Source organism: Tiliqua scincoides, chromosome 3, assembly GCF_035046505.1.
Source record: "Tiliqua scincoides isolate rTilSci1 chromosome 3, rTilSci1.hap2, whole genome shotgun sequence".
In the NCBI taxonomy this organism is placed as follows: Eukaryota; Metazoa; Chordata; class Lepidosauria; order Squamata; family Scincidae; genus Tiliqua; species Tiliqua scincoides.
Window position 1 is genome coordinate 159,099,519 of NC_089823.1, and position 24,434 is coordinate 159,123,952.

General features: G+C 40.5%; 1 protein-coding gene across 1 annotated transcript in view; it reads left to right on the forward strand.

The window, feature by feature from the left end:
* Positions 1-3,269, forward strand: part of PTEN (phosphatase and tensin homolog) — a 76,558-nt gene extending 73,289 nt beyond the window's left edge. The window contains exon 9 of the mRNA XM_066620965.1: positions 362-3,269. Within this exon, the coding sequence (XP_066477062.1) occupies positions 362-547 (186 nt within the window). The 3' untranslated portion in view covers positions 548-3,269. The remainder of the gene's footprint in view (positions 1-361) is intronic.
* Positions 3,270-24,434: the final 21,165 nt, after the last annotated feature.

Below are 24,434 nucleotides of genomic sequence, written 5' to 3' on the forward strand. Positions count from 1 at the left end.
ACTATCTACTTCTAAGAACATTTCTTAAGAGGAAAAAAAAGACAACTTCAAAAGAAAAAGTAGCTAAATACCTCCTCATGTTATTTGATTAGTCCACTCTGTTGGAAATGGAAAACAGTAATAAACAGATATCCCTTGAAGGTCTTATTTAAACTCATCGAGTTCATGCTGCTTGCTTTTGGTATTTCTTTGTGGGTTAGTGCCTGGGCTACCAGTACATAAATGTGTACCGGTAGTTAAAGATAGAATGTGGCATCAAATTTTAGCTTTCATTTTCCCTATAAGTTTCAGATTGATTGTGTGAAAACTTACTTTTCTTTGCTGAGTTGAGAAATACTTATTTCTGTCCTTTTTTTCCTAGGTGAAGCTATTTTTCACGAAAACAGTAGAAGAGCCATCAAACCCAGAGGCGAGCAGCTCAACTTCAGTAACACCGGACGTTAGTGATAATGAACCTGATCATTATAGGTATTCTGACACCACTGACTCTGATCCAGAGAATGAACCTTTTGATGAAGATCAGCATACACAGATTACAAAAGTCTGAATATTTTTTTTTATTTGGGAAAAAATACCACAAAGAAGAAAAACTTGAATAAACTGAATTATGGACCTTTTGAAATGGCAATAGGACATTGTGTCACAATTATCAGTTGTAGGAACAGTTCTTTTCCTGACCAATCTCATTTTGCCCAATAAAGCCGCTGGGCTTGACACTTGTCCAGTTGTAAAAAGGTTACATAGCTACGTTATGTATATACCTTTTTGTGTCAAGAGGACATTTAAATTCAATTAGGAAAACACAAAGATGGCACTTTCCCATTTGATTCCAGTTTTGTAAAAGTGGAGACAGATCTGATGTGTATACGTAGGAATTTTCCTTTTGTGTTCTGTCACCAACTGAAGTTGATGTAAAGCTCTTTCTAATACACAGGTTCACATCCTGCCCCTTTCTTTGCACTTATGTGGCAACAGATAAGTCTGCAGTTGGCTTAGAGAAGTAACGGGTTTTACTACATTCAAATGCATGTAAAATGGGTAGGAGAGTGGAAAGAAAAGCTCAGAAAGGAATGTTTTGTGCTGGACCCTGGACTGTGTACCATTTCCAGCTTACTTACATGCACTTCTTTAGCATGCTACAGTAATAAATCCTGGACAATTGAGGAATCGCCGCTGTCACTGCTTGTTTGTGCATTTTATTATTTTTTTTAAGCATAATGGTGCTAGAAAAGGCAGCTAGAGGGAGTGGTTCTGTGTTTAGGGGTACAGGAATGAACCTTCCATGACATCTGGAAAGATCTACAAATGAAGGGATATGAAAACAATATGGTTACATGTGAAACATAGTAACAATGACTTGACCATACAAATGTGGAGGCTATCTATCAGAAATAGGCTTACAAAGTTGTTTGTGTGTGACAATTGGCATGCCCCCAGCTGTGGATGATAAATGTCAGAGTATTTTTTTCAAACAAAACAAAAAACCAAAACCCTTGTCTTTGAAACATGTGGAATTGTTGTTTTGAACTTGATTGTATAAAATCCCATTAGTTTGTTTCTTCATTGTGCCCTGTCCAATTTTATTAATAATGAGGACATAAATGGCAACTACTCAAGGCAGAACTCAGACTAAATACTGAGTAAAGGATAGCATCTTCAACATTCATTAGTGAATTTTGTTCCCTTTCCTGATCCTGCGCACAGTTGCATGCCCATAACAGCATATTTATTTTCTTGGGAATTGTGTGTAACTACACAGCATCATAGCTTACATTCATAATGTCAACTTTTTACAAAGAAAATGTTTAGGCCTCCTAAATTTGATCCAGTTCTACACTTTTTATAGATGAAACTTATTGGTAAAAAGTGACTACTGAATTGCCTTTGACTTTTTCTCCTTTGACTTTTGTTAGCCTGATTTCTGTTAAATAATTTGAAAACCACATTAACAGGCTAAAGAAGTGTTTGATTCAAATTACTTTGATGTTGAACAGTGTGTTAGAACATCATCTTGTACAGTTCTGCTGTGTAATGTGGGGGGAGCAAAATTGGAAATAGTTTCACGGCCTTTTGCACTGTTGTTCTTCCTTAGGAATGTGAAGGTCTGAATGAGGGCTTGGATTTGAAGGTGTCAGTGGTTCTGAGAAGCCTTGCTTACGTTTTTATGGTATAGTCATTGAAAAGGAAAATGGCATTTATATATATATATATATATATATATATATATATATATATATATATATATATATATATATATAATGCATACTCTCCTATACTTTATTTCAGTTACCATCCCCATAGAACATGGCAAGAATTACTATGACTGAAAGGGTTGAGTCCTTTATTTATGACAGTATTCATCATTAGTTTGAAAATGCATTCTTGTAGGTAATTTCTTAAGTTTCTGGACTGTGTGCTTAAATTCTTGGATATGCAGCAGCTTACATGTCTGAAATTACTTGAAGGCATCACTTCGACAGGAGCTTACTGTTAGGCCCTGTGCCATCCCTAGTCATCTGTAGCCCCATTTAAAATAGTTTGTCACAGTAGTTGAAGGGCAGTTGTATAAAATAGCACCAAGGTTCTTTGCTGTGGCACACCTTGTAAACTAAAGGGACATTTACATGCAGCATCCATTGTTTTCAGCTTTAAGAAAAAAAAAAGAAAAGTTTAGGGTGCCAGTGTGCAGTTCCATGTTTAAATTCTAGCAAATGTGCAATATGTTAACGATGCCTGTGGTTGCCACAAAGTGCCTCGTTTACCTTTTTAAAATACTGTTAAAAATGTGTCATGCATGCAGATGGAAGGGGGTGGAACTGTGCACTAAAAGGAGGCTTTAATTGCAGTGTTTGGTAGAGCTGCCTCTTTACTCCGCCAGTTCAAAATTCTCAGTCTGTTTTCTCATATATATATATATATATATATATATATATATATATATATATATATATATATATACACACACACACACACACACACACACACACACACACACACACACACACACATACATATATACATACACACACTAAAAAAATTTGTCTGTTAAGCAGCCTTATTCTGATTCAGCCTCTTCAGATACTATTGTGCTGTGCAACAGTGGCTCTGTGTGTAATGCTATGCACTGAGGATACACAAAACAAGAAAATGACATGTACAGGATAATGTCTCATACAAATCAGATGTCCGTTTGTTATTGTGTTTAACAGCCCTTTATCTTAGTGTTAAAACTCCACTTAAAACTGATTAAAGTCTCATTCTTGTCACTGTGTTGGGTGTATTATTATATGGAAGTACATTGAATAAAACAGCTAATATGTTTCCATAAAATAATGAAAAGCACATGTGATCAGAAGTATGAGGGTTATTTATTTGGAGAGAAGCGCAGTTTGGTTAAAAAAGTCTTAAGTATGTTTCAGTTTTTTTAAAGTATATTTAATTCTCAAAGGGCATTTTATGACTGGATTTTAAAGTAAATTCTTCCTTGAAATTATTAGAGTGTAATCAACTTTCCCAAATAATTGGCATGGAAATGTGACTTAATGTATTCTTTTTTGAATGTTTAAGTCTGCTCCTGTACTAATTTCAGACTGATGAACTACATTTTTTTCTGTAAGAGAGGACATTGCTCAGAGGTTAAGCTCAAGCTTTGCATGTATAAATTACCAGATATGAACCATGCTGTATCCTTTTCCGGGTAAAAGGATTATGAACCATAAGGCTTTGGGTTGCTGCTGCTAATCAAGGAGACAATATTCTGTCCATAGGTCTGACTTGGTATTGGGCATCTCCTGATGTCCATGAAGTCCTAGAACAATTAACTTACTCTTTGTATGTGTGCAGAATATAGGATCTTTCCACAGTGGGTTATTTTTGCCGTGGTACACTGCCAGGATGAATATACCATACCTGGACATCTCAGATAGTTTTAAATCTTATAGCTTTCAAGTCGCTTTCTGTTACCACCAGAAACAAATTGAACTCTACTGCTTCCATTTAACTTACAGTGAGCGATTGTTTCAGATGCCGTTATTGTTACATATCACATTTTTAATTGCTCCAGGAGGATTTTTAATAGTTTTCTTGCAGTATTTAGTATGCTCAAAAGATTCTGTGCAGGTCTTAGATGTCCACCACTTTGCCAGTCGAATGGCAGTGATGAACTTGAATGGTGTGATGAACTTGTTAATTAGGCAAGGTTGTCCAACTTCTGTAGCACTGCTGGTCTTGAATTCATTTCATATGTTAAATTATAAAATCTACCTGACGTGCATGTTCCCATGTGTCCTGATCCTCTGTTTCCTGTACGAAGTTCTTAATTTTCAAAACTTGCTAAGCATGAATATATTGTTAAGCCATTTCTGCCCAGTGTTGCATATATGCAACAAGAACCAAATGTGTACACCTGTGGGCAGGGCAAGAATGGGTTAGATTACCATTGTATGTTGCAAACTTAATACATAGATGTTTTCCTACTGTCATTATCCCAGATCTATTTGAAATGAAAACTTCAGGATTGAAACTGGTGTTGATTAAGATCTCAGGCTATCTGCACCTTGTAATGCATGGTCCTAAATCATGAAGAAGTGCTTAATATCTCTTGGTTATATAACTGTAGAGGGTTGTTTTTAATTTTGCAGGTTTTCCAAACAAGTAACGAAGTTTAAAGTGGAAAAGGAGAAAATGAGACACGTCTTCATTCGAAATCTGGTTTTCACAATTACATTTGAACGCACACCCTGAATTGATATGTTTGAGGCACAAACCAATTGTTTTATGTTCCCTTCTCATTAGGCTTCTCTTGCTAGAGAAACAGATCTTAACATGTATGTGTTTAAGCTACAGTTTTACTGTACACTTGCAATACTAATAGTTGGTTGCATTCTAAGTGATTTTGTTTGGTTTCAGTAGACCCAGAACAAGGTCATTGCATTTGGTTCCTGGATGCTTGGAATCTGCAACATGGTTTCTGTGCAGTCTAATATATTGACTGTACATCTGCAGACTGCAGTGTGGAATATGTAGAGATCTGTAGTGAACTCAGTTTCTTCCCTTTGACCTACTAGGTTTGGCCTTAATTATTAATAATATTGTGTGTCTTTTCCTTCTTCCAGGGGGCTCAAGGCAGCGTAAATCACTGTTTCCCTCATGACAGAGTCAAATGGCTTGTAAGTGGGAGGGGGGCTCCATTTTTTCCCCTATGTTGATTGGAAACTAGTGACTTGTCTTAACTCTAAAATGGAAGTAAAAAAAGGAGTTGGAGCATTACAAAATTACACAGTTGCATTTTCATTAATGTTCTGTTTTGATTCTTGTACAGTGTGAAGCTGCTTAAAATGTGGTTTGGGGGCAACCGCAATTTTAGCAATTGCTGCAATCTTCCTTTCTCATGAAATAAACCTAGTTATTTACTGACTTGGATTGTTCCATCAAAGCTAATGAGGTGATACTTTGATAAAAACAATATAATGTACAGGCTCTTAGGGTAAGATGTGCTGTCCTGATCAGTTCTTATCTGACCATAGTGAGAGTATCAGCAAAAGGAGCCTTCTCTAGTCTTGTTTTAGAAACTTTTTCTTTTGACTTGTTGAGGCTAACTGTAAAATTTTGTTTCCACTTCTATGGAATATTGCTTTGTCTTCTACCCAATCACCTGTCTCAATGCCTAGCAATTTTATTTAACCAGAGTTGTTACCAGAAGGTGCTCCTACTTGTGGCATCCCAACCATTGCTTGCTTGATTGCTTCCTGCAAATTCTAAGAAGTAATGCCACATAAGGGCTCTGTTGACAACTGCAATCGCTGTCCATGGTGGCTTTGCATTTGACTTTGTGTTAGCTTCAGACTTAATTAACTGCTGAGACGGGAATCTATAACACTACTATACAGAAGTAGTATGGAAATTCTTGCACCCTGCTTTTTTGCCACTCTGAAGTAGTAGTAGTGGAAGATGTCAGCAGTCTGAAATTCAACTTCAAAGATACTTAACATAGCTTTATTCTTGCCGCTTCTCTTCTTTTTAAGACCAGCATGGCCATGGAGATGTTTGTTTAAGAAGAGGAAATGTAGGCAAAAACATGAGAGATTTACCCATGCTCACTTCTTCTGATCTTCCCTTTTGTTTCTACCACTTTCATCGTGATTGCAAAAACTCTGCTTCGCATGGAACTACTGTAAGGAAATCTACTTCTGTCAGACCCAGCCTTTAACCTTCGCTGAACCTGTGTTCCATAACAGAAGCCATGGTCACTTGCTTATTAATAATAGTGTGTTTTTGTTCTTCCAATAAGTGCAAGGCAGCATAAATCATTGTTTCCTTCATGACAGAGCCAGAGGGCTTGTTAATGAGGAGGGGCTCTATTTTTTCCTCCCAAGTTGATTAGAAACTACAGTTGTCTTAAATATAAAATGGAAGTCAAAAAAGGAGGTGGAACATTACAAAATTACACTGTTGCGTTTTCATTAATATTCTGTTTTGCCGCTTATGCAACGTGAAGCTGCTGGACGTATGGTTTTGGGGCAACCACAATTTTAGCAATTGTTGCAGTCTTCCTTTGCCATGAATAAACCTGGTTATGTACTGACATGGATTGTTCCATCAAAGCTAATGAGGTGATTGTTTGAAAAAATATAGTCAATTCCAGTGCATTTGGGTTTTTTGTAGAGAGTATTCTTTTACTTTTTAATTGTTTTCAAACACTCTTCCTAAAAATTGTTCACCATTTCTGCTAATGTCCCCCTCCTAACAAGAAACTTCTGGTATTTTATCTCTTTTATTTTGTTTGAAAAGGGAATCTATATTTTCCCCTTCCAAGCAGAATAGATTTTTTCCTTTAGGCAGGCTTTAGGGTAAATCTTGAAATAGATTTCTAATCTATGCCATTCAAAGTTCTTTTGGTAGAGAACGCCATTTTAAGCAAATCTCAAGATGTAGTTTCAGATAAAATATACTGAATTATGATTACCCCCATCAGCCTCACTCTAGTAATCCTACACTAACTGAAATGCTTTTTGAAACATGTTCAAAGTTTGGAAATCTCCAGGAAAACAGAGACCTACAGCTGAGAGAGGTATTACCATATGTTTATGCCAAGAAAGGTTCCATATATACATTACCATATGGTTGGTGGGATAACTTTCCCAGATAAAAGTTCACAGCAGAAGGATGGAGGTAGTCCTCAAGATGTGCAGGATCTATATCATACTATTCAGAATATAAGCTATTAATGACAATATTCTCAAGTCTCCAAAAGATAATGGGCAGTGATGCTGATTCGAACTTGCAGTAGTCTAGACCTGCAGGTGTTGGGCATGCTGCCCCTGCTAATGTTGCCATTATTCTTAGGATTCTGTTAGTTACAAATGCAGAGGCCAGGTTTAAACAGATTTCCTGGGTCAGGAAAATGTTTGCTGTCATTAATGCTCTCATGCTATCAAATTCCTTGAACAATTTCATTCAGTGGACATGCATACAAGTGGAACAGTAGGAGACTTTGAAGAGGAAGAACAGAGCAGATGGAAACCTCTCTTCTTGCTTTTTAGGAACTTCCTATCGGGAATGCACAAAATGATTAGAGAAGAGCCAGGAATCTCTACTAAACAGCTGCATGCTTAATCATCTTGGAGCTTTTTGATAACCTCTTCATATAATTACCTATGAGTTAACATTGCAAGATTGAATCATGGGTCTCCTTAGATGTCGCCTTCAACACAGTTCGGGTCATGAGACTGAAGCAAGACACTGCTGGAGGTTCACATTTATCAAAATTAATTTTAGCATTCTATCAATTAGAACATGAAACCAGAGGTAATCAGAGTGTTTTTCTTGAAACATGTTGGAACTGTAATTAATGGTTTTCAATAAATTTGTCTCCTGCATCTGTTGATTCTGTTGCTGGTTTTTTACATTGTAGTTAACCCTGTGTTTTTTTTTTTTACCAAAATTAATTTTCACGTAATCAATCAATTAGAACATTAATTCTCCGGAAAAAGGAAACTTGGCTGTTCTTACCATCCTTCCTACCATCTTAATTAGCAAGTTGGTCTGTCCCATGCTATATGAATACCTTCCTCCTCTTAACAGGATAGGGAATTCTCTGCATTTGTATTTTTTGTTGCCGTTTTCTGTCTTATCAGTAGTGATAGTTGCTGATAATTGGCAAGTTTGAAATATGAGTATTTTGTCTATTTTTAATCAGTTATCTGAGATTGCTTACTGTCCCTCTTGACTGTATGATGGTGGTTTAGAGAGTTCAAAGCTATGTGAAATGAATTTAATTGCTTCTCTTGGAGGAAAATAAAAGTATGTGGTACAGGTTGTTGGGAAACATTATAGTATATAAATGGTTATGGATAGTGGTAAAACCAGCTATTAAAAACAAACCTGATAAAATCTGGAAGCTGCAATAGAACCAATTTGCTGATGTATGAAGCCAGTATCCCTGACTGCTGGTTTGCCTCTTGTTCAAGGATCTCAGGATTGTGTATGTTGGCTTCTTTAGTTTGATGTTACCAAGACCAGTCTTGCATCAGAGACAGGCACTATGCATTCAGGCTTATACCATAGTCTTTCGAGACTGAAGGTTGCCAACCGTTGGGCAGCTATGCTTCTCTGCTGGGACTAGCCAAGAGAACTTTTGGGAGCCAAAGTGAGGTATCCTACAATATACAAGGCCCAAATCCTAACCAACTTTCCAGCACTGGCATAGCTGTGCCAATGGGTCGTGTGCTGCATCCTGTGGTTGGGTGGCACTCATGGAGGCCTCTTCAAAGTAAGGGAATATTTGTTTTCTTACCTCGAAGCTGCATTGCCCTTATGTCAGTGCTGGAAAGTGGGTTAGGACTGCACCCTAAATGTTTCAGTCTGGGTATGTGCCTCAAACAATGCTTCTTGCACAATTGGAAAGCCAAGACAAATAGCCAAACGAGTGGACCCTATCCTAGAAAGCATCCAACATTCATCTGCAGTGGTACATTTCAAAAGAAATTGGCTTGTCTAACACATTTTTCAGGGAATCTTGTTTGCTATTCTTGGCTTTCATGTGTATAAAGCAACTTTATACAAGGTCAGACTCTTGGTCCCTCTAGCTCAAAATTGTCTACATTGAGTGGCTCCCATCCCTTCAGATGTCTGGGGTCCTTCCAGCTTTGTATGCCTGGAGATACAAGGGATTATACTGAGACTTTCTGTATGCAGAGCAGATGCTATCCCTTTGAGCTATGACTTCCAAGGAATCCCAGGGTTTCCCAGAATGTGGCTTGAAAATCAATGTTCTGGAATACTAACGAGCCAACAACTGGCACTAAAATTTCCCCAAATATAAAATGTCCTCTTCCCCCAAGCTGGGTTTCAAGTTAATTAAGTGCTGTATTATATACAAGATATTCCTGTTTTGTAGCTCAATAGAGCTGTGTAAGGGAGGGATACATCTAGATAAATTTAGCAGGTGAAGCATCCCTAATCACTTGTTAGAGAGGCCTGATGCATGTCTGCCTGATGCACCTCTACAAAGCACAGTGGCTCTCCAAAATGCCACCCATGACTCTAGAAAATATCCAGGCAGAAATTCTACAGGGAGATTGGAAAAAGCAATTTCATTTTTGAGAACAAAAGTTGTGTGGTTAGGTTTAAAAGAGCTGTATCTTGCTAATTTCTTTGTAGATTGAGAACAAAATTTGGAGGTGGATTGGTGGTGGTCCAATTAGGACAAAGTGTTGATTTTGTGAGTAAAAAGTGTTTACTTAGCTTGTGCTTAACAATCATGTTCTCTGGGGGCAAACAGAAGTCTCCTACCCTAACCTTTTACTCCTACGGGAATATGTACAATGTTCTCTGCCAATTCAATCCACCATTTGAAACAGTGACATTTTAATGGTTAATAACTCAAAATGTACATGATAAGTTTTCTTCAAAATGACATGAGACTGTACCTCTGGAGCAGGGATCTCCAAACTGTGGCCCGGGGGCCAGATGCGGCCCATGGCGAGCCTCTGTCTGGCCCGTGGCCAGCCTCTTGTCCCCTGAAAGCTTCTGGCCCACTCAACTGAACATGACCAGAACTGTGCTCTGGTTGCATCTGGAGGGTGTTCTGAGGACCAGAGAGGTTGAATGAATGAGTCCATTCATTCATTTGTTCACTCTTCTAAGTTCCATCTCTTATTTATTAAAACTTCATATTTAAATTTTTTTCTGGCCCTCAACACACCAGATATTTGATGCAGCCCTCTAGCCAAAATGTTTGGAGACCCCTGCTCTGGAGGAAAATAATTTTTGAAAACAATTTAGACCCATAAATCCAAAGGAAATTATTTTATCTGAACTCCCCTCAAAATGACTACAATCTGTAGAATGATGTTTAAGATACATATTACTCCTTACCTGAATGCCCCTTGTTTCTCAATGGATTTGCCATCAAATTTGAAGGGGTGGTGGAGAGTTTGACCTTTATAATCTATGCCAAATTTGATGCAGGCCCGATAAAGGGTTTTTTATGACCAATAGCAAGTTCAGTGCTTATATTTGTAGACTGCTGCTTGTCCACCTTGCCATAGTACAGATACACATCTATCTACATAATTTCAATATAGCAGTGTTTCTCAAACGGTGAGTTGTGAGCCAATTTCAGGTGGATCGCCACTCATTTCAATATTTTATTTTTAGTATATTAGACTTGATGCTACCATGGTATGTGACTGCATTTGGGGAAATGTTACAGACCTGTACTTTTTTTTTATCAGGGTACTATGTATATTCTTTTAACAATGATCGTAAATGGGACTTACTCCTCGGTATGTGTGGGTAGGACTGCAGCCTAAAATGGTTGAAAATTTTCCTGCTTGATAATGTCACTTCTGGTCATGATATCACTTCCAGTGGGTCCTGATAGATTCTCATTCTAAAAAGTGGGTCCTGGTATTAAATGTGTAAAAACCACTGCAGTAAAGGAAAAACTTTAGCACTTCTTTCTACTTAATGCATTATTAGAGCTTCACCTGTTCTTCATCCTATTGCATAGGTTTACCATTCTGAAGTAAATAATTCATAAGTAATTCATTCTGATGAGTTTTACCATTCTGCCTTCACAAGTTGTAGAATTCACAGATCACTGGTTCTATATGGGCTTCCGTCCTGCTTTTAAATTAGACTAGTTTAGTAATTTGCAGTTACAACCAAGAGTATACATTTTGGAACAGTAGAGATCCTGTGGACAATTCCATCACTGAAGTTTTCACATTTCAGATGTTAAGTGCTTGGTTACATTTTTTTTTTGAGTTTATGCTGTCCTTCCTTCAAAGAGCTCAGTGTGGCATACATAGATCTTTCCCTCCTTTTGTCCTTAAAACAAGCCTGTGAGGTTGGTTAAGCTGAAAGATTGTGACTGGCCTGAGGTAATCCAGGAAGCTTCATGGCAGAGTGGGGATTTGAACCTGGATTTTCCAGGTGTAAGACCGACTCCTGAACCACTGTAGATTGCTTCAGTCTCTGAAGTGTAAGCAGAAACTTAGTCTTGGTTAGTAAACTGTTCAAGTAACACACTTACTAGAGAGAGGGTGCAGTAACACTTGGACAAAGGTAGTTTCTGGTAGAATTCATGCTTCTAGAAGGTTTCAAACCTTGATTTATAAAGTTTCAAACTCTCTTCAATTTAATGGAAACTTTCAGATGACAAGAAGTTTGGGAAAGGGGAGGTACTTCTGTAAAGAGCAGTATAAGTTAAAAAAATTGCATGATTGATAAATTAACAACTTCCACCATAGTAGTTCATTATAGCAGTGTTCAACTATTTCTGACCCATCTATAACCTAAACATGGAACACACGTTTTAATTTTTTGTTATATTTTTTTCTATCTTTATTCAGTTTTTTTCCTCCTCCCCTCTTCCCATAATTTTCTCCTTTGTCTTGCAAAGTGGTGGTTGTGGTTGGGCATCCCATTTCAGGGCCTCAGCTCCTTGGTTGAACATCAGTGGTTTATGGAATACATCTGTTCCCAAAGAGTTCTGGGTATGGCCGCTTCAGCGTATTTTTGTGTCTTCTCTTAGAATGAATTAATGTTCTCTGTCTCCAGTACTGTGCACGTACTTTTTTGGCAAACAAATTCCAGTGTGGCATGATTTCTGTAGTTTTTAAGTTTGTTTTCTTAAGTGAAGAGTGGTAATGTGAGAGGGACCGCGTGAATGCATGCAGCTATTCTAGACAAGATATTAGAGTTACAAGCTGTGAATTAGGTTTAAGGTTAAGGGTTGGGGGAGGGAGGGGGAAGGAAGCAAAAAATTTTCCGGAATGAATACAAGCAAGTAGAGTTTTTTATTAGAGGCAGATTTGGGTATGTGGGAAAATGCCTTTTTGACCAGGAAAGATGAAAACGAATAAACAAAACAAATGCCTCAAAACCAAATAGTGCACCATTAGATCAAAGGCACAGTCCTTTAGGAGTGTAAGTGAACCCTTATCCAACTTTCTGAGCAAAGCAAACAGCTGGCCAGTCCGACATTTGTCAGCCTGGCTATTTGGTTCTTAGTGCTATGTCTAGAGTGAAGTCAGCATGTATGAGGTTTCTGAACCATTCTGAATTATTGAAGAAATGGGCAACTGGCATTGTTTTGTGTAACGGAGCACATTGGATTTATATTGCTGGCTGGTGCTTGAAGGAATGGCTCAGTTTCAGCCACACAATCTGCATTTTGGCCATAGCGTTGCTGTCTCGCAACCTGGCACTGCATGTATATACCCTTTTAAATCTTTTGGAGAATGACGAGGTGTCTGTGGCTTCCCCGCCATTCCTTCCACCAGTACTGTTTCCCTCCCTCCGCTATAAAAAGGGAGGCACAAAAGGGGTTTAATGCATGGTGGGTGAGCTGCACTTGCCTTGGTCAATCAAGTGATGTTACATTTAGAGATGCTGCTACCGTGAAGATAAATGTGATTCAGCTCTGGATGGTCAGGGCTGCTTTGATTTGTAGTGAAGTCCTACTGCCCAAACATACCAACCACTGCTAGTGCCTAGATGGTATGGTACTCTTTCTGTACCCACAATATACAGAATTTGCAGCTGGGATGGCCATGCTTTTCTTCACTCTAGGAGAGTAAGTGACAATTCCTTACAGGCAAGTATTTGCAAGGTCTACCATTTGAACCATAAACAGGTACTGTACAGACCGATAAACTTTCTAAATGTTGTTGCGAGGCTGTGATAGGACAATGGCAATTCTGACTCTCCTACAGTAACTTCTTGAATCATTTGCAACTGTTTTTCCTAATGGATGAGATGACTAACAACTCTAAAAGATGTGTTGAAAGGAGAGGATTTTCTCCAATTCTGTGCTACTGTGGTACACACTGTTCTTTGTCTAATATTCCAAATTAACCAGTAGTTAGTTGTAGTTTTTTCTAACTACATTTGAGCCTTCTCTTGGGTAGGACAGGCCTTATGGATTATAGTAACACCATTTGCTGGTATTGCATAGTGATGTACTTAGCACTTTCAGGGTTCAGAGCAGAATTATCCTTACTTATGTCCCTATGGTGCTGATGGATAGTTGAATGTTTATGACTTGCCTAAGGCCTCGTTGAGCTCATAGTTGGGATGACATTAAAACCAGGCATTTCATGGCCATGGTCTTCACTAGTGCATCAGCTCCTGGCACACCTGTGTGATAATCTCTTGTCTTCCAACAAAATAAAGGAACAGCGCTTTCTCCTTCAAACTATAGTTATGTGTTGATTTGCATTTTTTTTAATCTTTCCAAGACTTTCTGGGGTGCCAGATCTCAGTTTAAGCCATTTTTACCCAACGCTGCATATACTCAACAGAGATCAAATAGGTACACCTGTTGGCTGGGCAGAAATGGGTTAAAAAATCTTGCCTAGGATAAGGGTTATGCATGTTTTTATGTCTTGTTGCATCTTGTGTCAGTAATAGGTAAGCTTTATTTTTAGACATTGTGTGGCTGAAATTTTTTTCCTTCCAACCTTTTCACTGTCAAAAGGTTGTGTGACTATATGATTATGTGTTTTAAATGAAGTGTTGTGACTGCATTTTTGATTATCATTTGAATTGTATGCAAATGTCAACCAAGACATAAGCCAAAATTAATTACAGGCCAGGGCTACACACTATAACAGCTGTTTCCAACTTGTTTTAAAAAGGCCAACCTACTACACACTTGGTTGCAAAAAAAAGCCTGGCTATAGGGTTCTCTGATTCCTCCAACATAACTACAAAATACGAAGACTATGCTGATATTCTTAATAGTAATACAAAATCTGTTGAAGACAATATTAATGCCATTTTTTGAAATGTTTAGTTTTTATTTCAGTGTTCAATCTGTCTTTGATTTGGAACTGACATCTTTGCTAATGAATGCAGTGTGGGGTGGGGTAATGCTGTTGACAATGTTAAATATGTGGGCTGAGTATTGTATTGTAGCATGTCGTAAAGGTACTGTCTGTGTTTATACGAGCCAAATGGCAGTCATTATGTAATACTGCAATCCTCTCTGCATGGGGCTGCCTTTAAAGACAAACGTCCAGTTATCCAAAATGCGACTGTTGACCTTTTTGTTGTTGTTGTCATCTGAGACTCAAAGATCAGAGCACATACCTCTGTTCTTGTCCAATCTTCATTGGCAGCCTATTTGTTTCTGGTCTATACTTCAGATATTGGTTTGGGCTTCAAATCCTAAACACTTTTGGGCCTTAAGAACTAGTCTGTCCCCAGGTGAACCTGTGTGGAGCACAGGTCTTGTCAACAGCTGTTGCTCCTTATGGTGACATATTGCCTCCCAAGTTTGAAGGCAGTATGCCTCTGAGTACCAACTTCAGGGCAGCAAATTGTTAGGCAGTGGGTTTTGTCTTCATGCCCAGCTTGTGGGTTTCCAGAAGTAGCTGGTTAACCACTTTGGGAATCAAGATGCTGAACTAGATGACCTTTGATCTGAACCAGCAAAGCTGATGTTATTTCACCTTAGGTAGACATTAGAGGCAGTGATCTCCATCCTGACCTTGTGTGACATTGGGCTGGCAAGTGCATGAGACAAGCTCTTCTCCATGATAGTGCCAGGTTGACAGAATCTGCCCCGTCTTGTCCCATGGAGTTACCTGGTCGTATCTGGGGCATTTTTAGATTTTTTTTTAAAGGCTTTTGTTTCAGCAAGCTTATTCATAGTTTCAGATGGCCTGACATTTTGGTGTTGTAATTGGCTGCTTCATTTGTGGACTTTGATTTTATTACTGCTGCTAGAATGTTGAAAATATTTGTCGTTTTATTGTAACTTTTGAACATCCTTGTAAGTTGCTTTGCATGTTCTTGCAGAACTGTGGGATACAAATCATTGTTATGAGAAAATGGGTATATGCAGAGTCCCAGTGCAAGAAACCCTGGGCAATCTCAGTCAATGGGTTCTGGGCCACCAGCAGTGATCCTGAGGGCAGCACTGCCCTCTTTTCCCATCAGAATAACCCAGCCATTTTCAACCACTGTGCCATGGCGCACTGGTGTGCTGCGAATGGTAACCCAGGTGTGCCCCGGGAGTTTGGTGGAGCGTGATTTATTAATAGGACATTGGAGGATATGAGCCCCCCACCAACAGCATGGTGTGCCTTGACAATTTTAGTACCTTGTCAGTGTGCCATCAGACAAAAAAGGTTGAAAATAACTGGAATAACCATTTATAACAGGACCGAGTCAAACACCTCTACTTATTGTTGCACAGTTTTGATCTCATAGGACACGGGCCTTCTGCACCCAACTCACGCTCTTCTCAAGTTCATTTTTGCAGCAAAGTAGAAGCAACCCCCTTTTACTGACACACTGTTATTTGGAAGAGGGGAAGGGGATTGGATTTGGAGAGGTGCACATATTTTCTTTTCACAAAAGTGTTGACCTCTGCAAAGGTTGATCTCTAGTGTTTATGCACTGCCACAAGGGACGTTCCCTAGCAGAACCAGGGAGTAGTGACTTCCCAACCTCATCTGTTGCACTTTGGTGGAGCAGTAAAGGGCAAGGGCAGCCCAGCAATAAAGCAACCTGTTGTGGCTTGTAACTGCAGTAGATGATGAGGGGAGTGGCAGGGTGGTGGATTTGGAGTGCCCTTCACCCTGAGTATGTTACAACACCCCCTTCCATCCTGCTACAGATACAAGCTAAACTGATCTTATTACACACCCACTAAAACTTAGCAAGAATCTGTTTGTCTGCTTGCCTCCTGCACTCCATTCTCATACAGGGTTTAAGGACAATGTGTTTCCTTTAATCCACATATGAGGATGTAGCATGGTGAGAAGGTGCTTTTGCAGTGTGCATGCACCCCCCACCACCACACACACAAAGGTGGCAGCAGCAAGTCAGAGGTGGCCTTAGTTGTGCTGGCTCTAGTGAAGGGCCTCATCAATTCCAACTGCAGAGATAGGTAGGTGTTCTCTTTCAGAGGATGAGATCCTCTCCTACTCTGCTCAGCCTCTCAATTTGTATCCTTCAGTACCTGCACATAAAGTTTGCAATGATTGTTAAATGCATTATTGCTTGCAACAGGAGATGTACAATTCTTACATCTTAATTGAGACAATAGAATGGGAGGAGAGGCAAGGGTATTTAAACAGAGTGAAGAGGTTTTCAGGGTCTTGTAACAAATGAAAATGGTAGTAAGCTGTCTTATTAGGACATGAGCCAAAGGCATGTGAAAGGTCAACATGAAATCAAGCATGTGAACCCTTGGCATCCTGTGTGAACTGCCTTAAATTATATCATAGAAGAGATGTGGAATAATATAAAACTTAGAAATTGCACATTAAGGCAAGTATATTGAAAATAAATTCCGTGGCAGCTACTTGGATCTCATGGTGGAGGTGAGGGTATAAAAATGTTAATATCAATATGGACTGTTGTGCTAGAGGGGAAATTGCTGTTGGATTGACAACACATTCAGAGGTTCTTTTTTCTAGATGTTTCAACCATTTCAGCATGGATGTCCTAGTACCAGAATTGTATGCAGTATGTCCTTTTCTGACATGGGAGACATGAACCCTCCATTCTTTTCAGGCCTTCTATCTGATCATACCACACATCAAAGGATTTATTACGCAGATTTCCACATCTCCCTTTTTTTAAAAGCTTCTCTGTTTTCTCCAGGCAGTTGTTGGCCCCAAGCCCACCTAACTTTTGCAATGAGTTGAAGCAACATCTGCTTTGCCCATTAAAGTGAATTTCCTTACTCTGGCCTCAAGCCTATGTGCTTGCTGCAACTCATTAACAGCAATTTCATTCCCAAACCCAAAAGTTCACTGAACTTCAAATGGAATTGTAGTCCTACACATCTATACCATGATGTACATTGATTCAGTGTATAGCAAAGCCTGGCTCTGTGTGCCTGTGGTCTTTGGCATGGAAAATAATGGGGCCTTCATAATATGCCTGAGGAAAGGTCTTTGGCAAATACAGTAGTGGCTCAAGATTGATGACAGACAATGATGCAAGATAGAGTTCTCATGCCATGGCACAGCTGGCATGAATTACTAGTTAAGGGTCTTTCTGCTGGGGGTCTATTCATGCTGTCTCTTAAAAAGTTAGGTCTCCATTGTCTGCTGGCCATGAGTTTTCCAATGATCATTTCTGGTGCCATCTGAAAAGATCAAAAGGCTGCAAAGGTTTATCTTGCAGTGAGTGGCTTAGTTAAAAGTTAGTTTAATTAAACTTAGCCACTTCAGTTAAGTTGGGCTGTTGGCATTTGCATGACAGCTCTTGTGGTGACATGAGTTTAATGCTTCTAGGGTGGTGACCCACTCCTTGACCACAAATGAATGACTCTGCCCACATATTGCTGGGTGCAAAAATGGTGGTCAGGGATCCACATCACTGATGGTGTCATTAACCTAATAAACATTTGAACCAAAATCTTATTGAATGGTCAAGGAGACCAATCTGCTTGTAGCTGTCTTGCTTCCCTCCAACTGCATAGTTGAAATTACCTTTTTAAGCACCTTCAGCTTTAAACATTGTCTATTTAGGTAGGGACAAATGCTTCACTTTAGTGTCACTGAAAACAGAACATAGACTAGACTATGCAAATAAAAGCAAACTTGATTCTCAGAGGGTGGTGCTGGGGCAGGTTTAGACTTCATCCCAGTGGTGTCTCTGGGCTGAGAAAGATGGTGTGCCTGTTGTGTGGTTGAGCTCTGTCTGCTTGATTTTTATCAAGCAGGTATCACCTGATATCAAGCAGGTATCAGGTGATAGCATGTGGGAGAGGGTTAAACCCTCCCCCGAGGTCTCATATCTCTCTTTCATGCACACTCAAACACCGCTGTTTACCTTAGAAGTACCAAAGACACCTGCTTTAATCACATAACAGGCGTATCATCTGATTTTTGCCTGATGAACATATTTTTTAATTGCGTCATTATGTGAATTGTTGCCATTCATGTTTATGAGGAACAAAAATTCTGTGTTAGGGATACTGCAAGGGCAAAACCTGCCCTCTACCCTGGACAATGGGTTATGTAGTCCTCACTATTATTCTCCAGATGATCACAACTTAGCACCAAGGCCTCATGAGACAGCTGTATGTAGAGAGAGTCACAACTTTTGCTGTAAACTCAAGGCACAATCCTAACCCATTTTCCAGCACCAACATAAGGGCAATGCAGGTCTGAGATAAGGGAACAAACATTCCCTTACTTTGAGGAGGCCTCCATGAGTGCCACCCAACTGCAGGATGCAGCACATGCCCCACTGGCACAGCTATGCCAGTGCTGGAAAGTTGGCTAGGATTTGGGCCTAAGAGTTGTGAGTAGGCTGCTAGTATGATCCTGTTCTGTCCTTGTGTGCAGGCAAAGAATACACCCATCTATGTGTTCTCTTGTCCTGCATGAACAGGGGCGGGAGTATCTATTGGAGTGGCTTGTCTTTGTTCCTTCTTTGCAATACACAGCTGGGACTCTGGGAGCTCAGAAAATGTGTTGGACAAAGCAGTAATGTTCTCTGCTTTTCCTCAAGGCATCTCCCTGATTACTTTGGAAAACCTGCTTGAGTGGACTGTGCATCCATTATGTACTGAATATCTGTACATCCAATTCCCCACAAGTGAGCTATATGGACATGCCCTCATTCTTCCCCTTTTCAGCAGTAAGCCCTAGGGAATCAAAAGTCTTGTTCTCTAGAATGTTGTTTGTTTACAGTATTTTTATCCTGCCTATCTCACCAAAGGATCCCAAAGAAGGTGTTTTGATAGGGACAGATGTTGCTGGGTTGATCCAATAAAGTATGGGTTCTGTACCATCTAAATTTCAGATTTAGGGCTAGCTTCCACAAACCATGCATACATTTGATGTCTTTTGTTTGTCTGACACTACGTTTCTCCTGGCATACTGGGTTTGGGCTGCCTGTTACGGCAATGGCTGAGAACTGAAAGTAGGCTATTACCAATGACTGACGTGCATGGCTGCCTAACACTTTTAAAATACAACTGGATCCAAGTGCCTAGTCTGCCTTTCTAACCCACAGAGCATGGCAGGACTGTCTTAAACTGTGCTGACCATAGAATTTCCTGGTTACGTTTGTGGAATGAGTTGAGGTTCATTTGCATTGCTTACAGTGCAGTTGTTGCTCCCCATGTTCCTGTACTACTTGCCCTTGTTTTGCTCTTTGTCCTTGCATGTCAGAAGAACCATGGCTGGCTTTCATGGTGCAGAAACCTGGCTTCTGAATGAGCAAACAATTTTCTCTTAATAGCTTGTGTACATAGGGCAGAATCTACTTTCACAAGCCACTTTATATCCCCTCCCCCCATTTTGTTGTTGTTTTTTTCCTAGTGCTTCCACCGGAGAACTGTTCAGTTGAAGTGCTCTGTATTAACACCTCTTCTTTATTCTGGTGTAATTTTGGCAAAATCATTTTGTGCTAGATACTGGCGACAGTTTGACAGTTGGGGTCACTTTTCTGAGCTCACTGTGGAGGCTCTAGCCACAAAATGGGTCAAATTTTGCTACTCTTCTCTACCCTCTCTATCAGTTGTCAGCCTACACCTAACCATGTGATTGCAGTTGCTTTGCAGTGAGTTTCTAAGTAGCAGCCCCAGGTAAATGATCTTATGAATGTATGAAGCTACCTTTATCCTGAATCAGACAGTCTTCTCACCAAACTCAGTGCCCCCACCTCTGACTGACAGCAACTTAACCATGTTCGAGGTCGAAATCTTTCCCAGTCACATTTCATGCAGTCCTTTTGAATGGAGTTTCTGGATACTTGTCTTGGAACTATCTTGGTAAAAGCATGTGCTTTACTCCCATTCTCTAGTTAACCTCTCTAGCCACCTGCAAAAGATGAAACACATAGTAAGAGCAAAAACAGATGACCAGAAGTCCTAAGTTTGTTAGCCTGGCTAGGCTGTCCCATTTCATCTTGCAGGTGGAACACTATCAGTGCAATCCTATTTTGTGCTGGAACAGGCAGGCCAGGAGGCCTGCACTGTATTCAGCGCAGGACTGGGACCAGCAGTGGCTCAGCCAGAGGCAAGGAGTAAACTCTTCTCCTTACCCCTGGGTAAGCCACCACAGCCTCAATGGGTCTCCTTGGACTTGCACCACCTCAGGAGGTGGCACAAGTCTGAGGAGGACAGAGAGGCTTCAAGCTGCTCTGTGCTGCTTGGGGAAAGGGGTTGGGATCCGGCAGAACAGCTGAGTCCCAGCCACACCCCCTGCTCCCTGCCTGCCCACCACTAGGACCACGCTCCCCCACCCTGGAATGCCACCTTCCTACCTCCTCCCCGCCCTCCCCAGACCTCTGTGTCTGCTGAGCTTGGCCAACGCAACCCTCCCTTCCCAAGTTGGTATGGAGGCTGGGTACAGCCTCTGCAGGCTGGCTTGTGCCACTTCACCAGCCCAGCTTACTCTTGAGGAGGCTCTACGGCATGTTTGCGCCTCTCCTGGGCCAGCAAAAGGGAACTTGCGCCCAATCCGAACCTGAGGCTAGAACTGCACCTTGAATGTCTGAATTCTCACGGGTACAAAACTAGCGTGACGGGGTGCTAGTCTATGCTTGTCCTGCAATTCAAGTTGGGAGTGAATAGGCAGGATTTTATGTTGAGGGAGTATTTTGACTTTAGCTGCCTTCCTTTGCAACAGGGGTGCCCAGACCCCAGCCCAGAGGCCACTTGCGAACAGCTGGAATCCCCCAGTCTCCAATGAGTCTCTGGCCCTCCAGAGACTTGCTGGAGTCCATACTGGATCAATGCAACTATTCTCAGCACAAGGGCTAACTGTGTGACTTCTTGCATGAGCTGCGGGCCAAGGGTTCCTTCTGCTGCTTGCTGTTTCACGTCTGTGAAGCAGCAGCAGCAGCGAAGGAAAGGCCAGCCTTGCGTAGTGCAAAGTCTTTTATAGGCCTTGAGCTATTGCAAGACCTTCATTCATTTATATAAGTTCCATCTCTAATATATTCATTTATGTAAATTTATTCTAATTTTAAATGTAAATTAATTATTTTTTTCCAGCCCCCAGCAAAGTGTCAGAGAGATGATGTGGCCCTCCTACTAAAAAGTTTGGACACCCCTGCTCTACAATATGAAATGGATCAACCCAGCAACAAGTACCTCAGGGTTGGCTTCTGCTTGTGTCTCCATTTCCTCTTAGTTCACAGCAAAGCAAGATGACTGTATGTATGACCGCAACGCGAGCAGGATGCTGTTTTTATTGTTCCGTCTCCTCTGCTTCATCTCAAGTCAGCTTCTATTCAGGCAGAGCAAGTATAGGTTATTTATTCTACCCCCACTGCTTGTATACAGGGATGTTATGCAGTCTCCATTATGCTTGAATGTTTATGAACCTTCCAGGCGCTGTAAGCGTTTGGCTTGGATCCTATGACAAGAATAACACTTTGTTAAAGTGGCAATGTTCATCCAAACCTTTCGCCCTCGATCTCCAAGTGGTCACATGTCTGCTCGACCATCTGCTGCTAGGAATCTTATTTTAACTTTGCAGTTTATACAGTACTTAGAAAATCATAATTTTCATCATGCTGGCAAGTTACAGTTTTGGAAAGAAGTTAAACACTCGGCAAGCTTTTCATATGTTGACTACAAAGGTGGGGAGAGAGAAGAGATAGGGATTGCGAAGGGCACAACCGTCTGGAATCTTGGGAAGCCTGTCGAAGCCATGGGTAGTTCTGTAGCCACCCCAGCAGCCAGCTGTGAGCCAAACAACAAGGCTAGGAAGAGGACAACCAGATGCTGCTTTTGGAAAAATGCATGCCAGAATTTGACATCTGTTTGTGGTCTCAGTGGCTTGCTCTGATGGTACAGCAGCCCCAGTGGGGAAAAATTGAGGGCAGAACATTCCTGCTGCCAGTTCATAGGTACCAATGGTTGTCTGGTTTGTGCCATTGGGTTTTGGAACATAGGAATTCTATGGAACCCTGTCCTATTTTGCAGCGGGGCTGCTCTTTAAGACACAGTTAACATGATTGATAAATGCACTGTTCTCCCTCCGCATATGGTATTGTTTTAGATTGTGCTTTTCAAAAACAGGACAGGGAAGAAAAGGATACCCTTTATATAAATTAGGTAGGCTTTAAAGAGTGACTGGGGAATACATAAAACTTTACAAATACTGTGCTATCCATATCTTGGCCTAGTTTAGGAAAATGCTTGCCAACGCACCTCGGCTATGTTTTAAAGCCTCCAAGAGTTCTTTTTTCTTGAGCTTTTAAATGCTGTCTTAAGCAGTGAGATCAATGAAAATCCCATTGCTGTTAGCTGAGAGTCTGTGCAATATAGATCATGTATTTATCTAACTTGCTGCTAGTAGTTGATGGTAGGGCATCATAGGTTTGTTACTTGAGTCCCTTGTGTGCAGAAGACAGGCAAGAACACCAATAAACTTCTGATATGAAGGTTTCAGTATGCAGATAGTTCAGATAATGTGCTCAGCTTTCCATGGGAGAAGACCTGACTGAATTGTGGCCTTCAGGTGGACCTACAGATGAAGCTTCATGTCACCTACGTACTGTTCATTTTATATATGTTGAAGATGCCTTTACTCACAGGGCTGGTGGCAGGAATCAGTTTGGCTGAGCACCTGTCAGTCATAGCAGTCAAACCATTGAGAGCCCTTTAGACTTGCTCCTTCTCTTTCTCACAGTTGTCATCTGCATATGCACCCACCTTCTTCCAGAGGGGTTAACCCATATCTGCCCACATGTCCTAAAGGCAGCACCTATATGGTGCATGTGTATGCCCAATGGCACAGATGGGTTTAATAAACAAGTAAATGGTTGCATCAGTGACAAACAAGAAGAGCCCTGACTGGCTTGTTCATGGGCTCTTTTTCTGGCAATCAAGCAGGTAGTCTTCACAACAACAAGAAGAAACAGCTGTAGGAAGTAGCAACAGGGAGGAGGAAGTAGGTTCATATTGAAAGGGGCTAGGCCCGCCAAGATAGTCTTGTCCAAGGGACACCAAAACATGGAACTAGATCTGCCCCCGCAACTACAGGAAGAAGTCCAAAATTTAGGTTCCTGAGAATTTGGGCTTTATTCAGGAGTATAAAAACTTAAGCTCTCTTCACAGTCCAAAAGAGTATAATCCAATTAATTTTAAATGAGAGCTAAGATTAGGAGACTGAATCGTGGTATTTAGTACCAGGTTCGTTCCTTGTAAGGTCACTGAAGAATTACAGAGCCTTGAGAGAGGGCAACATTGCACAGAACTGTTTTCTTTACCAGTTGATGTACTTGCAGTGTGAAAAACCCTCTCAGCATATTTCACACATTACTTTTAATGATTACCTGGTGATTGCAATTCCCTCCATGAATACTTCACATATCAGAAGTCAAAGTGCACTTCAGTGTTGCTTCTCTAGTGCCTTCAATAGTACCCAAATCAATAACTTCATTATGACTTGAATGAAGAAGCAGGTTTGAGGCATTCACTGCTATGCTTAAAGGTAGAGCTGGTGATACAGGCAGAAGATCTGGCGCACTACCTTATAGAGGGGTGTGCTTAATTTTTTTAACCTTCTCTTTCAAGAGCATTCCTTTCAAAAGATAACAAATTAGTTTTTATTATGTAATACCAATGCTGTGATAATTTGAAGCATTGTTGATTTTGTAGAAACAACATGGCAGACAACCAGTAGTTGTACATAGATTAAATCTAAATCCTTAAACGCATATAGAGACCTTTATTAGGATAATTGTGGGGTTTTTGTACTGTAATTTCTCTGTGTTTACACACCACCAGAGAGTTCATGAATCTGATCTGAATAAGCAAAACCAAGTTAAAGCAATGCCCCAATCCAGTTGTGCCTACATAAGGTGTTAATGTGTGTCTCTGTGTGGCAAATGTAGGTGGAATGTGCATCTGAGTGTATAAGCAATGCAGTGTAAACAAAGGGAGCATAGTAGTTAGTAACAATTGAGTAGCAATTGGGAAGTGCCAGGTTCAA